This window comes from Schistocerca americana, chromosome 4 (assembly GCF_021461395.2).
Source record: "Schistocerca americana isolate TAMUIC-IGC-003095 chromosome 4, iqSchAmer2.1, whole genome shotgun sequence".
In the NCBI taxonomy this organism is placed as follows: domain Eukaryota; kingdom Metazoa; phylum Arthropoda; class Insecta; order Orthoptera; family Acrididae; genus Schistocerca; species Schistocerca americana.
Genome location: NC_060122.1, coordinates 823,863,068 through 823,876,661, shown reverse-complemented (window position 1 = coordinate 823,876,661; position 13,594 = coordinate 823,863,068). Strand labels below are relative to the sequence as shown.

The 13,594-nt window shown below is 37.2% G+C and overlaps 1 protein-coding gene across 1 annotated transcript in view; it reads right to left on the bottom strand.

Annotated features, from left to right (window-relative positions):
• The window catches only part of LOC124612275 (autophagy-related protein 2 homolog A), a 492,429-nt gene that overhangs the window by 262,196 nt on the left and 216,639 nt on the right, over positions 1-13,594 (bottom strand). The window contains exons 19-20 of the mRNA XM_047140377.1: positions 13,118-13,278; positions 12,867-13,039 (exon numbers count right to left, since the gene is read on the bottom strand). Of these exons, the coding sequence (XP_046996333.1) occupies positions 12,867-13,039; positions 13,118-13,278 (334 nt within the window). The remainder of the gene's footprint in view (positions 1-12,866; positions 13,040-13,117; positions 13,279-13,594) is intronic.

The following is a 13,594-nucleotide window of genomic DNA, read 5'->3' as shown; positions in this document are numbered from 1 at the left end:
ATAACCCCACTGGAAAAAATCAGGAGATGTTAGGTCTGGTGAACGTGATTGGCCACTGAATTGGTCCATCGCGTCCTATCCACTGACCAGGGTGCGATAAATTTAAAACGTTCCGCATATTTTTAGCATAATGGGGAGCTGCTCCATCCTGTTGGAACCACATTCATTGCCTAGTTTCTAAATCAACATCTTCCATTAGCTCCAACAAATCATCGTGCAGAAGTTGTAAATAAGATTCCCCAGTAACGTTTCAGTAAAAAAAAATTAGGTCCTATAAAGTAACTGTTTAAAATTCCACACCAGCTCAATAACGATCATTTGCGTTGATTGTCAACTGGTCTGTGCCAGTGTGGATTGACAGGGGACCTATAATGACAATCATGACGATTTAATTCGCCATTGTTTTTGAATGTTGCTTCATCGGTGAACAAAATGTATCTAAAAAAAATCATTGTCACCTCTTATTATTTCCAAGGCTCACTGGCAGAAGTGCACATGCATTTGCATTCTTTCAGCATTAATGCCTGTGTCAGTGTGATATGATATGCATGATATTTATGTGCCTTCAAAAGCCTCAAAACAGTTGATTTTGGTATTCTAGTTTATCTCTGAATCGCACGACTACTCATTTCAGGATCCAGTTGAGCACAGGTGAGAATGGTAAGACATTGTATTCGCGATGACGAGGTGGATGATGCATGTATCCATTTCGAGTTCGTTGAGTGCAATTTACTTGGATATCGTCTGTTTGGGAAACGATCCGCATACAATTGCGCAGCTGCAGCGTAATTGTTATGGCATTCACCTAAAATTAACATCATATCAACAATCTCTGTAGGAGGATAGCGAGCCATGTTTCGCTGAAGAATAATTTACCTTCATTAGTTGATGTTTATGGTACATAATCTAAAAGTGAAGTGATGTTTGATCGCATTTCACTGACCTTTATACTGAGCCATAGTTTGCAGTTTGTCCACGGTAGCACCACAGTCGGGTGAGTAATGCAATTGTGAAGAGTTCCCTAATGAGATTGTAATACCATTCCGCCTCCTTCCATCAAAAACTGTGGCAGGTAGGATACACTTTGTAAAAAAATAGCTTAATTTGGCGTAATAAAAGAATTGGTGCACATTTTGTATTGATTTGATGCATCTTCTCGGAACATTCTAAATAAATCGGAGTTTTAATTTTTCTCGATTTCAGTGCCATCTGTCAATGGTTTAAAAAAATGTTTCAGACAAAACTTGATTACTTTTTTATGGAGAGGGGGCGGGGGCTGGGGGTCATGTGTAGTATCATTTGATGTCCCCCTTTGAGCTTATGAACTTGTCTTACCCACTATTTTTACTCGATGTATAGTTTTCGAGATAATCTCATCCGAAACTACAGATGGACCACCCTGTGTATAAGCATCTAAAGCCACTTCCAATAAGGCCTCCTCATTCACACCGTCATCTTCTATTTCATTTGTCTCTGGTTCAAAATCTTCATCTTCATCTGTGAAGACAACTTCCAGTTCAACATCATAATTCTCTAATGGAAGTAAAATTTCTTCATCAGAAAGTCCACACTGACAAAGACAGTTGAAAAAGTCCTTCCTGGACAAAGAATATTACCTGCCCTGAAACAAGATAAACTGCAGCAGACTGGAATGTGTACATACTAAGTAGCAGCAGCAACAACTGTGAATGATTTCTGATTGCTGCCACCTCATTGTTGGCTTACTTACATATACTCAGAAGAGAAATTACAGCAGTGTCAAACTGACCCCTTCCAGTGTTCTAAGTATACTGAATGAAATGTCCTAGAAAATAGAAATATTTTGTAAATCCAAATTCCTCATCATTAACAGGAAAAAAGTTAGGAGAAGTCATATGGTTTCATGAACAAAGTAAAGAAAATTGGATAGGCCATTGAAGAAAAATGTAGGACACCATTCTAGTGTTACACACAGTTAAAAGAAGAAAACAAAGAACATTTCAGCAAAAAGCTTTTGTAAAAGCAAACATTCTAGTCAAGAAGTTCCACCAATCACAACTTTTCTTTAACAGTCGATTTCGAAGCACTAAGTCTTTGTCTTTGCGCACGTAATATGACAATCGTGAATGTATTTGTTTGCAAAAAATGGCAAATTTCACCAAAAATACATGCTAAATTTGCAGTCCGTACATATGTATATGTTCTTTTCATATCTATATAGGCATACAACTGTACTCATTGGCAAGACACAATGTTTCAATCGAATGATTATATGTGACACGTTGTAGTGCCTCAAGAATTTTGGGGTAAATTCTAGAGACAATCAGTCCTCCACCATCTTGAACACTCAATATTTTAAGTACGAATGTGGGAGAGTGGAGATGTGTCTACCGCACCACTGGTTTTGGTGTGTGCAGGATGGACATGTATCAGGAGAATACTGCAATTGTGGTGGTCGATCGGAGCAGATAAGTGTTTGCCGCTCGCACCATAGAAGCTGTATGTGACGTACAAGCAGCAAGGACACGTTATTCCTTGACAGTGTAATGATTGTAATTGTTATGAACAAATGAAATATGTTTTGGCTAGAGACTTTTAATTCGGGTGTTAGACTTGCTAGAAGCAAGAACTGTCTTTGAATTACTGGTGGTTATTAAACTCATCACATTGTAAATATACTTGATTGTATCTGACGGTTAAAGACACAATTGACTTGCAAGAATTTGTATACTTATGCAAGACTTGTGGAAACAGAAATATATCAGAACTGAACTGAAAGTATTATGAGAGTTTCAAGTAAGTCAATTGTAGTAAGAGAAAAGGAAAGTGTGCAATCCAGTTTTGCACTGCTTCTCTCATCGCCAAACCATTAGAATGTGGTGGCCGACATGATCAGGACTCGAAGAAAGAGGAATCTTAAAACAAAATCAAGATAAGAAGATATAGTGAGTTGCCATCGCAACCAATAGTAACAAGACAGGGAAATTGTTTCGCAGAGTTGGATTCTGCATAAACGGCAAAAAGGGTGAAAGTTGATGAATACCAGACAAAAGAAGAAGCAAGGAAAATCTGAACAGTTTAGACTAAGAAGAGTTACGATGAGATCTGTTTGACGCCGAGGATCCAGTGTGGAGAGTAAGCAGCCTTCATACACATCGCAGGGGCATGAAAGCAGTAACCAGCAACAGACGCCAACGGCATCAACTGCTGCTCACTGGTGCTGACTACAAATCTGTTCACTGATGCTGAAACTAACCTTCGATGCTGCCGGCACCCGTGCTGTTCACTGGTGCTGATTTCACAACTGCTCACTGGCGCAGCCTACGACTCTATGCCGGTTGAGCGAAAGACAATAATTATTTGAGTGCGAAGTTAAGGACACTGTTCAATAATAGACTGTTAGTATAGTTATTATACTCTGAGGTGAATTTTTTAAATGATCTCTAGATCTAAAAGTAGAAAGAATATGGATCAAGAACAGCAACTAGCAGAACCAGCCACAGCTATTAAAAGTAACTAGGGAAATGCCAGACTGGTCTGAAATAGTGAATTTAATTAAAGCCCAGTTGGGCAGAGTCATCAGCTGTAAACGCTCAAATTGCTTCTTTAAAAAAATGAGTTGAAAGCTAAGTTAGATGACCAGAGAACAGAGTCAAATGCTCAAAATGCTTCTTTGAGTAATTAACTGAGTGCGAGTTTAAGTTAAAAACTAGAAGCACAATGTGCCACTTTAAGTGAAAAGCTTGATGCACAGAATGCTAATTTTTAAGTAGAGAAATAGACACAGTGAATACTCAAGTAAATAATAAATTGGACACTCAGAATAAAACTTTGGGATTGTTAAGTGCAAAAGTAGATGAACAAAATAAGAAATTTAGCCAGTTGTGTGACGGCATGGGAAATTTGAAGACTGAATTTGACATTTTAACCACTAAGGTGGAAAATTTTAAAATATATTTGAAGGGTAAATTAACTAGTTCTTTAAGTAGTCACGTCAATAAGTGATTCACTGACTTTAGTCAGACACAGAGTAACCAGATTCAGGATTTGGCAAAGAAACTAGAATTTGATATTGAAGATAAGTGTAATGGTGTAGAGTCTGATATGAATGAAAAACTAGGATCATTTCAAAGCGTATGTAATGTAAAACAACGATTACACACTTCAAAGGAAAGTGTTGAAAAGCAGGACAAACTAATCCCTATAGTCCAGTCACAAATAGCAGGCATTAATACGTGAGTTGATAATGTGGAAAGAAATTTTAAGAAGAAACTAGCCACTTCAGACATAATAAATATCAGTAATCTGGAGGAACAGGTAGAAGAGATGATAGACAGATACGTTGTCACAAGAGTAATCTCCGACAATGTATCTCCAATCTTATCTTCTGAACTTAGTAATATGAAGAAGGATGTAGATGAACTGTGGAAGGAATTCAAACTAATGCGGGACAAAGTAGATAACAGAGTGACTTCTCCCAACATTGTATTAACTAGTGAAGTGATGACAGATTTATAATGTGGAGCAAATTCAGGGTTATCTAGACAGTTTCCCAAATTTAAGCCACATGGGGAAGTACACCCTACCCATTTTCTGAAACAGTTTAACCAAGCCTTGCCGAAAAACTGGGAAGATTTAAAAAGGATCGAATTTGCAGTAGGGTCCTTTTAGGAGAAGCTTCGGAGTGCGGCATGGTGAACATCAAGAACTTTTTGTCTCAGGCAGACTTCCAGAAGAAGTTTAAGGAGAAGTATTGGTCAGCTAGTACCCAGGAAAAATTAATATCTGATTTGTGGGAACCTAAATATTATAACAGTATGTGGGGTATGATGAGACAGTATTTCGACTTGCATTTAACACGTGCAAAGTACTTAGATAAACCCGTGGAGGAAGAAGGGTTAGTTCGAATTCTAATAAGACGTTTACCCATGTATGCTGTAAAAGATATACTCTGTAGTGGGTGGAAAACCATAGAAGAACTGTTGTCTTTTGTAGATGCACTTGATACCTTAAACAAAGACCGCGACGAAAAAGTACATCAGAGCAAAAATCAGAATTACAGAAGAGGTAGTAATAATAGTAATAGTAATTTTAAGAGACACAAGACCAACTTAGCTAGAGTACACCAGTGTAACCAGAATAAAGGTAACAGAAATTACCAAAAGAAGCATCCAACTTTGAATATAAGCCCAATGGCATTGCAAGAATTTGTACCAAGCAGTAATAAAGTACAAAGTGGTAACGTAATACCCTAATTTGGTAACCAACCATTGATTACCAATAATGAGAAAAACATAGTGCAATCTTGATCCAGGGCAGGGACCCAGGTCGTAGAAATACATTAGGAGGTCTAGTCCATAATAAGTATGTTAATTTCACACATAAAATACCAACCACAGAATGGTTGTTGCTGGAAGAACCGAACTTAACCACCATTAAGCCACAACCAATAATAATAGGAAAAGTAGAGGATTTTGAAGTTAACATATTTATAGATACCGGGAGTGAAGTGTCATTTATTTCTAGCACTTTCTTTAGCAGATTATGAACTACACATCACTTACAGCTACTACCAGTAATGGGGGTGTACATAGTCTGTATTACTGGAACGAAGAGCAAAGTCTTAAAACATGAGACCCAGGTGAACTGCAACATTGGGAATATCCCATTTCGTCAGACACTGTTAGAAGTAGAAAATATCAATAGGGATGTGTTGTTTGGCCTAGATTGGCTGTCAAAATTTAACGTCATAATGAATTTTGAGGAGAATCTTCTGCATTTTGATAAAGATGGCTACAAATATTGTGCACCATTTGCAACAGACAGCTATATTGGTAAACAAACAACTGAGAGTCAATGTTTATGATTAACAGTGACAGCACAATTGTCACCAGAGATAGAAAAGATAAGTCACGTGTCACATCAAGTTGACACACACGGCAAAGTAAATGATTCACCAATATTAACCAGTGAACAAAAACTAGGCTTATATAAAATTCTAATGGAATATGAAGAAATATTTTCCAATCATCCTGATAGTATTAGTGATTATAGATGTAAATTTAAAATCAAAGATAGTACTCCATTTTTCTGTAAGCCATATCCAATATCAATAAGTCTAAAAGAAGCAGTTAAGGAAGAAATTGACAAGATGATTGACAATAACGTAATAGAATGTAGCTCTAGCATCATGAATAATCCCTTGGTAGCAGTAAGAAAAGGCTACAGGGGGTGTGCGATTAGTGCTAGATGCACGTACTTTGAATAAGCATATAGAGACGGAATGACACAGACCAATTAACATCGATGAATTATTGTCCAAATTTGAGAAAGCAAAGTATTTTAGCCAATGGACCTGACTGCTGGATATTGGCAAATTAGGTTACATCTTGAATCAAAGATATATACAGTGTTTCTATTTGATGGGAAATCATATCATTTTAATGTGTTACCATTCAGGCCAAATACCTCGGTATCTGTGTTCATATGTGCGCTGGATGAGGTGTTATGAAGGGAATTGTTAAAGTATTTGATAATATATGTACATGATATACTCGTAATCTCATCTACCTAGGCAGAGCATTGCCTGACCTTGAGTAGAACCCTGGAAAGATTTAAACAAAAAAGTATTACGGTAAAATTGTCCAAATCGCACTTTGCGAGGCAAGAGCTTAAGTTTTTGGGGCATATTGTAGAAGTGCAGGGAATTAAACCCAATGCAGAACACATAAAAGCTATTAAGGAGTGTTCACCACCTAAAAACATAAGACAATCGAAGGGATTCCATAGGATGGCCGGATACTATATACGATATATACGAAATCGAGAGTTGAACGACATAAGACTTTTACATTTATTACGGAAGGGAATACTGTGGGTTTGAGACCAAGAGGTCAATGATGCACTTGAAAATGTATAAAGAGCACTGGTAGAATCACCTATATTACACCATCCGGTTATAGGTGAGCCATTTAAAATATCAAGAGATGCGTCTGACAATGGTATAGCAGCAGAACTTTTCCAAAGAGAGTGAGGTCTGGAAAGTGCAAATCACAGATCTATAGCTTTTGCTAGCCAGAGTCTTAACAAACATAAATTAAACTACACAGCCACAGAAAAAGAACTATTAGCAGTAGTATGGAGTATCCAACAATTCCAAACACTAGTATGGGGGTCAGAGTCCCATGTACATATGGATCATCAAACTCTATCTTTTTTAATGAGTAGTCGGTTATTACATAGTAGATTAATGCGGTGGATGTTGTTCCTACAGGAATATGACATTAAAATACAGTATGTAAAAGGTTCTGAAAATATTGTACCTGACACTTTGTCTAGACTACCTGTATACATGAAAGTGCTAAAACATAGGGAAGGACCCGGTGTAATTTTTACGATTAATTTTATGACAGTAGAATATCCGCACAACAGGGTACAAGAAATGGCTCAAAGAATAACCAACAACATCCATCATGATCCGTACTTTACAGAAATATAAGCTATGTGTGACAAGAATTCCTCACCTCTTAATCTGGTAGGGAAGTGGAAAATTATAGGGCATAATTTATTTTGGAGAGACAGTATAACATCTTGATGGTGGCGTTTATGCATCCTGAAGTTGATGGAGGACGAAATTGTGTGGTATGTCCATATGGGATATGGACATTTTGGAATAAAAAAGTGTATAGCTCACATGAACAAGCCCTATTATTTTAAGAAATTAGGACATAAGGTAGCATCTTTAATTAGAACTTGTGAAACCTGTCAGAAAGTAAAAGAGAATAACACTCATGTTACATACAAAATGTATCTAATCATTCCTAAGGCATTACACGATCTTACAGCAGCGGATTTCTTCGGACAAATTCCAAAAGGGCAAGGAGGAGTATCGTACATTTTTGTCCTCATAGTGTGTTGCTCGAAGTATGTTAAATTATATCCTATTAAGAAAGCGAATACACCAACCGTGATTCACTGTCTGCAACAATACTTTCTCGAGGTAGGCGAACCAAAACGATTTCTTACAGACTATGGGCCACAATTTGTCAGTAAGGAATTTAAAGAATTTTTAGCATGGGAAGACCATTGTCAAGTACTAATATCCAACCATAATCCGTCTTCCAATTCGTGTGAAAGGATTATGGAGGAAATTGGAAAATTATGCCGCACCTATTGCCATGAAAAACATACGTCACGGCATCGAAAGTTAAAGACTTTGAGCTTATCTTAAATGAATTATTGCTGTTATTAACTGGATTAACACCTTTGGAAGTAATAGGCAAAATCTTTGTGGGAGAACATCTTATTAAATGTTTTACTTGGCTGCAAGAACCTATTGTTGATGACAAACTTAATCAAACTTAAGAACTTGGTTGAAAGGGCACAACAACGAGTAAGCAGACATAATGAGAAAGCTATCGAACCTCAATACAAGGTCGATGACCTGGTTCTAGTAAAACAGCATCTTCATAGTTCTGACCTGAAGAACGAGATGCATAAATTTTTCCAAAAGTATGAAGGACCTTACCAAGCCTTAGCTTTGGTCGATCCTATAACGGGATCAGAAAAAGGAAAATACAATGTTAAAGACATAAAGTTATATATCTCCGCTGCACATTAACATTCTGTGTTAACAGGCGGAGTGACGAGTGTTGGATACCTACTTGTTTTCAGTGTTTCTTCTGTGCTATTTTTTCCTGCACCAAATTCCCTTCAAATCTTAAACTATTATGTAATCTATTCTTGAATTCTTAAACTATCCTATAATTTTAATGCATACAAAACTGAATATAATGGTAAAGTAGAAAACTTAAGAGAATCACAGATGAACAGTGATCTCTAGACATGAAATGAAACGAATAAAATATTATTTGAGTGGAAGGTATAATACGATGACACTATTTAAACCGAGTGATGTCTACATGACAGAAACTGAACAGTGTATTTTATGTGTGTATAAAATATAGTGTTAAGTGATTAACTAAACAACTATTTTATTTTAGTGTATAATTTTCTATTTTTGTAGAACATTTTATGCCTTTTATGAGATGTGATGTAAAGGGAGGGTTTGTATTAGTTTGTATTAGTAACATGACTAACACCAAACACACAGCACACCTTTCACACAATCCTCGCAGACAAGTGTGACTGATTCTTCTGCATTTTCCATTCCACAGGGGTTGCTAAGATTTTTCTTGGGAGGACTGCAAAGGTGAAGGTGAGACTGTCCGGTCTGTAGAAGACGTTTAAAACCATACCTCCTCTGGCTTCTCACTAAAGTACCGGCAAAGGAGAGATCCTGGGGAAGGGGGGTGGGAAGAGTTTCCTGTCTTTGGGGCTATCTTCTTTCTCTTCGCCGATCTTAGCAACCATTTCTACTTTTTCCTTTCTTACTTCTCATCTGAGTACCAGACTATCTTTCCCTCTTTACATATTCATATACTTCTATCGCTCAATTCCTCCTTATTTTCCGCGGCTTCCAATAACCTTCAACTTATTTCATGCAGGTAGGCTGAAGAATCAGGACACACAGACACACTTACGCATATACACAAAACACGAAGATGCAAACAATGAAAGTACAGATAAAAATGATGTAAGAACTGACAAGTGTTGTAGGGGGAAAGAATGTGCACATAGAGAGATATGCACACATGGCTGTTTATTGAGACGGTTCTACATCACCTAGTTCCTTGAGAAAACTATCATGTAGATGTTTATTAATATGAATATAATGGAAGGAAACATTCCACGTGGGAAAAATTATATATAAAAACAAAGATGAGGTGACTTACCGAACAAAAACGCTGGCAGGTCGATAGACACACAAACAAACACAAACATACACACAAAATTCAAGCTTTCGCAACAAATTGTTGCCTCATCAGGAAAGAGGGAAGGAGAGGGGAAGACGAAAGGAAGTGGGTTTTAAAGGAGAGGGTAAGGAGTCATTCCAATCCCGGGAGCGGAAAGACTTACCTTAGGGGGAAAAAAGGACAGGTATACACTCGCACACACGCACATATCCATCCACACATACAGACACAAGCAGACATATTTAAATATGTCTGCTTGTGTCTGTATGTGTGGATGGATATGTGCGTGTGTGCGAGTGTATACCTGTCCTTTTTTCCCCCTAAGGTAAGTCTTTCCGCTCCCGGGATTGGAATGACTCCTTACCCTCTCCTTTAAAACCCACTTCCTTTCGTCTTCCCCTCTCCTTCCCTCTTTCCTGATGAGGCAACAATTTGTTGCGAAAGCTTGAATTTTGTGTGTATGTTTGTGTTTGTTTGTGTGTCTATCGACCTGCCAGCGTTTTTGTTCGGTAAGTCACCTCATCTTTGTTTATTAATATGTATATATAGGAAATATATGTATAAGAACAATAATGATTCTATATCGCATATGTACATAAGGATATAAAAACTATGATAATTCCACATCAGGGATACGTAAGAATGAAGTGTGAGTAAATACATAAGAAGGAAGTGTGAGTGGTTAAGGAGAGCTTAAGCCAAGGAGGGACTAATAAGCATAAGCCAAGGAGGAACAAATTGTGATAATTATTCAGGAATGTCAGTCGAAAATTTGTTCTGATGATTTGTAGGATAGTGGGACAAGTAAAGCATAAGTAAATGTATGATATATTGAATAATACATATGTGGTGTATATTGGAAGCATAGGAGTGGAACCATACTGGAGGACTCTAGGGGATTAAATGGAGTATTAAGAAGCGAGTGTTAAGTGTGAAACAGATTTAGTTTCCAGACAATATTTAATTATAGTGTACATAAAGATGTATACTAGGGTAATGAACCATGAGGCTTACTCATGAAGGATAAGGAGGGTGCACCCAGCATGTATTGGATATAAAAGGGCAGATAGGCAGACCTAAGAAAGGCTGACTTATACTGAGAGGACAGGGGCACCAAGAAGGGGATTGACCTGTACCATAGGAAAATAGGAATTAAAACGGGGCGTACCTGCCAAAACAGAAGGGAAAGGGTACTCATAGGATCAACCAGTATACGAGTTATAGGTACTGTTTCTAGAGGGGAAAGGACAGTATCGTGACAAAAATCACAAAATTTTGTAGAGATTATTCTGGTAAGTTTGGATTCTCTATTCCACTAGCATTGTTATGGTTTATGTTTATGAGTGTCGGAAAGAACACTTTCATTTTCCCAGAGTTCTCCCAGACTACAAGCTACGGTAGATAATGAAACTAATACATACTAAAGAAAAAAACAGTACAGAGAAGTAGAGTACAGAATGACATAATTAAGTGTCTACGACACCTGGAGTTTGTGATTGGAAATAAAAAATTTTGCCTGCATGATTCCTAGATATAAAAGTACTAACTCCAGTAGTAGGTGAAATGCTCAGATAGTTATTATCAAAATGAAGAAAGAAGAGCTAGATATTAAGTACACGATTACTAGAAGAAATATAATGTATATTGATTAAAGTGTGAATTAGAATTATGGGAGATATTAATGTACATGAATATATATAAAATGTACATTAATATATATAAAATATCGCATGTTCGAGCAAAGGGGAGGGATATGTAGTGCCTCGAGAATTTCGGGGTAAATTCTAGAGACAATCGATCTACCACCATCTCGAACTCTCGATATTTTAAGCACGAGTGTGGTAGAGTGGAGATGTGTCTACCGCACCACCAGTTTTTGTGTGTGTAGGATGGACGTGTATTGGGAGAATACTGCAATCGTGGCTGTCAATCGGCGCAGACAAGTGTTTGCTGCTCGCGCCATAGAAGCTGTATGTGACGTACAAGGAGCAAGCACACGTTATTACTTGGCGGTGTAATGGTTGTAATTGTTATGAACAAATAAAATATGTTTTCACTAGAGACTTTTAATTCGGGTGTTAGACTTGCTAGAAACAAGAACTGTCTTTGAATTTCTGGTGGTTATTAAACTCATCACATTGTAAATATACTTGATTGTATCTGACGGTTAAAGACACAATTGATTTGCAAGAATTTGTATACTTATGCAAGACTTGTTATTATGAGAGTACCTAGTTATTTCAAGAGCAGAGAGAGAGGTTTTTTTTTTAATCCCTCTAACCAGCATTATTTCTTTGGAGAAGGAGTTGCGGAGATCGACGCAGCCACGTATCCAGTGAATTGTAATAAGAGAAAAGGAAAGTGTGCAGTCCAGTTTTGCACCACGTCTCTTGTCACCAAACCGTTAGAATGTCATGTGACAATAAAGATTCTACTCTGTTCTATTCTGTTCAGGTACTGTTTGATATTAACACAGGGCTGAAACACCACCAGTTGTATATGCACATACTACTGCGTGATCCAGTTCTTGAAAACTCATGTTATCACTTCTTCAAATGTTCAACAATTAATAACCCAAATCAATATGTGTGTAACTGTCCTTCACAAAAGGAATTTTGAAGCTGCAGACATAACCAACCAGGATTTTACAAAATTATTAGTTAGTAGTATAGATTTGTACCTGACATTTAGTAGTATAGATTTGTATGTGACATTCAGTACTGCCCACTCATCTACTTTCCACGTCTGATTACTACATGATGCTCACAACAACCATCTGTGTAAACAAATAACTGTTGTTTGTTCTTTCAGTGAAAGTGCCAAAATGTGGGGGCCGCAAAAACAAAATTAGACTAATTATAGTGCACACAGCGGTTTTTACACAGTCAATCTTCCCTCGCTCCACATGCGATTGGAACACGAAAAAACCCTACTGTATGATACAATGTTAGGAACCCTCCAACATACTCTCTGCCATACACTTCAGAGTGGATTGCAGAGCATGTGTGTGTCTGTAGATTATCAAACTGTACAAACATTTATCCAAGCAATTGCGAACAGAGATATAATTACCCTGACAGGTGCAAAGACATTCAGTATACCCTGACTAACAGACAGAGTGACAGCAACAAGAGACTGTCCAGAAAGACTTGCACCCTCAGTCTGTTGACGCCGTTTCTGTCTCTGGCGATGTTCGTATACTGAATAATATATTCCCTCAGTTTCTTCTGAATCGGTATCAGAATCTGCAAGCAAATAGAACAAATTAAATACTATCAAGAATGCATAATAATGTACCTAATTTCAGTTTGCATGTAGCTCACCATATTGAATTCCAGACTTGCATAAACTGAAAGTAGGATAAGTCTGATCTTGCAACAAAGCTGAAGACAAGTCAGCACCTCCTGATCCTTTCCCAGAATACAAGTCTGTATGTGAAGGTTTCGGTGCAGATGGCTCCCACAGAAACATATCTGTGTTAATCCTGGAAAAACAATACGTCGTATATTTTTCAGTAGATTCATTGCAAAAGAATTATTATTTAAACTTAAAATGCTGGGGAAATGGATGATAGTGTTAGAAACTATACTGGAAGAAATTCTAAATTTCTTAAAATTCTTATTTTGAGAACTAATTAAGTATTTAAGAAAGATAATAAGAGATGAGATGAATGACTGCAAGGAGCAAAAGAAGGAAGTAGGAAAAACTGTAAGAATGGATAAATGCATTTTATTTTATTTTATTTTATTTTCATTCTGGCAAGGAACTGACACTCTATATAAAAAGTAGTACAGTAATGG